General features: G+C 48.1%; 1 protein-coding gene across 1 annotated transcript; it reads left to right on the forward strand.

The window, feature by feature from the left end:
- Positions 1-821: 821 nt before the first annotated feature.
- On the forward strand, positions 822-1,666 carry UREG_05101 (uncharacterized protein; the record flags this gene model as incomplete). The annotated part of the gene is made up of 2 exons (XM_002584366.1): positions 822-1,452; positions 1,656-1,666. 2 exons carry the CDS (start codon positions 822-824, stop codon positions 1,664-1,666), a joined length of 642 nt encoding a protein of 213 aa, XP_002584412.1.
- Between the last annotated feature and the right edge of the window lie 459 nt (positions 1,667-2,125).

Consider the following 2,125-nt stretch of genomic DNA (forward strand, 5'->3'; position numbering starts at 1 on the left):
CTTTTGCACCCTGTCATACTTCATGAACGTGATCCTGAAGTGACTGGCTGAGAGCCCACGGCGAAAGCATGGATGTCCTATTTTCGCATTGGCTAGGCGCCAGGCCAAGCTTTGAGCTTCTCTGCAGGGCCAGTGACTGCTGCCCATGCTCTGCGAATTCGAGATTCTTCAGACACTAGGCCGAAAGTTTGAATCTTCCCAAAATATCACGACCCTGTGATGTTGTCCTCCTGCTTATCTTGACCCTGGGCTTGATGTTACGATTTGCCAGCGGCAGCAATGGAGCGGGTAGCGATGGTCGATGCTCGTCCCGCTCTGGCTCCGCTCGGCAGCTTGATACAACGTTCCCGAGAGGAACTCGAGCGGTGGGCGCTACGTGAAAGATTCACGGTCAACCAGGGCTTCCAATAAAGGGCCGGATCCCGCCTTCGTTATTGAATTCGAGTTTGTAAACAACCATTCTTCTGATTGTATCTATTGTGTTCTCTTCCTGGGTGAAGAACTTTCTTTTGTTCATTTCATTCTTCCACATTCATTCTTAGGTTCCTATTTTGAATAGAACCCTCTAATAACATCCTGGTTGACTCGAAAAGTTATATTCTGTCTTCATTGTGGGAGGTTCCATTCTCCAAGCCCTTAACTACTTTTCTTTTACAGTACCCTCCTTTTCCCTTTTTGCTTGTACACTTTGTTCAATTCGACCTCCAACTCCTCCACCATCTACATTTTTTTCAAGAGAGCTTTAGAATACATCTCAACTGCATTTTATTATTCGGGGCTGGTTATACCGCATGCGCCGGTCGCTTTAGACATTCGACAGTATGCATTTCTCGCGTTTTGTTCCTCGCTCCTCTCCCCGTCTGCCGCCATATGGAGCGCACGATCCCCCTGCAATGCAAAACCCGGCGCCGGCTCCAGCTCCTCCGGGAGCAATTACCCCCTACCTCGGATTTAAAGCTCGACTTTCACAAGTATGGATCAACAAGTGGACGATATTACTGCTTCTCGTCCTCGCTCGAGTCCTCATCGCCATCGCTGGGTTGAACGACAACATGTCCTCTGCAAAACGAGAAGCACTCTCTGCGTGCACCAGTGTCGAATCGATGGGAAGTGCCATGGCATCGATGCCTCATTATATGTCCAAGGGTGTTAATGAACTCACTGCGTCTGGTGTGGAGAGAGCAGTCAATGGGCTCATGTCAATGTTACTTTTGACAGTCACGGGAGTGGAAGAAGTGGTCGTTTTCTTCGTCAATGTCTTGACGCAAACATACCTCTGTCTTATTACCCTTGCCATATCTGGGAGCTTGCACGTTGCTTTGAAGGTGGTCGAGGAAGCTGCAGATTTTCTCAACAAGACCTTGGCAGAGGTGACCGAAGGTATTGAAAAAGGGGTTAACGGATTTGAAGACAAAGTCAACGACTTCCTCAAGGGCATCAACACGATTACCAGTGCGTTTGGTGGGAAGAAGGATCCTCCAAGGCTAGACATCGGTGGAGAGCTTGACAAGCTGAAGGATATTCGTTTGCCCTCTTCCCTGGACGAAGGCCTCAAGAAAATCAACGATTCGATTCCGACATTCGAAGAAGTTAACAAGTTCGCTAATGATGCTATTCGATTTCCGTTTGAAGAAGTCAAAAAGCTGATGAATCAGTCGTTGGTTGAATACAAATTCGACCGTTCCGTATTTCCTGTTCCTCCGAAGGAGAGACTCAGCTTTTGCAACGATAATGATGGGATCAACTCTTTTTTCAGCAAGCTAAAGTCGATCATTTCAACGGCACAAAAAATATTTGTTGCAGTGTTGGTCGCCGGTGCAATCGCTGCGTGTGTGCCAATGGCCCTACTAGAAATTCGAAGATGGCGACACATGAAGGAACGAGCCGCACTCGTTCAGAAGAATGACCATGATCCCATGGATGTTGTCTACATCGTTTCTAGGCCTTATACGTCGACAACTGGATTGAAGATCGCTAGTTGGTTTAAGCTAGGCCGACGACGGGTCCTAGTTCGCTGGATTGTGGCCTACGTAACGTCCCCTGCAGCTCTGTTCCTGCTTGCGCTTGGAATTGCAGGACTATTCTCCTGTACCTGTCAGGCTATTCTTCTCCAAGCCGTCAAGAA

The sequence above is a fragment of the Uncinocarpus reesii genome, genomic scaffold (assembly GCF_000003515.1).
Source record: "Uncinocarpus reesii 1704 scaffold_3 genomic scaffold, whole genome shotgun sequence".
In the NCBI taxonomy this organism is placed as follows: Eukaryota; Fungi; Ascomycota; class Eurotiomycetes; order Onygenales; family Onygenaceae; genus Uncinocarpus; species Uncinocarpus reesii.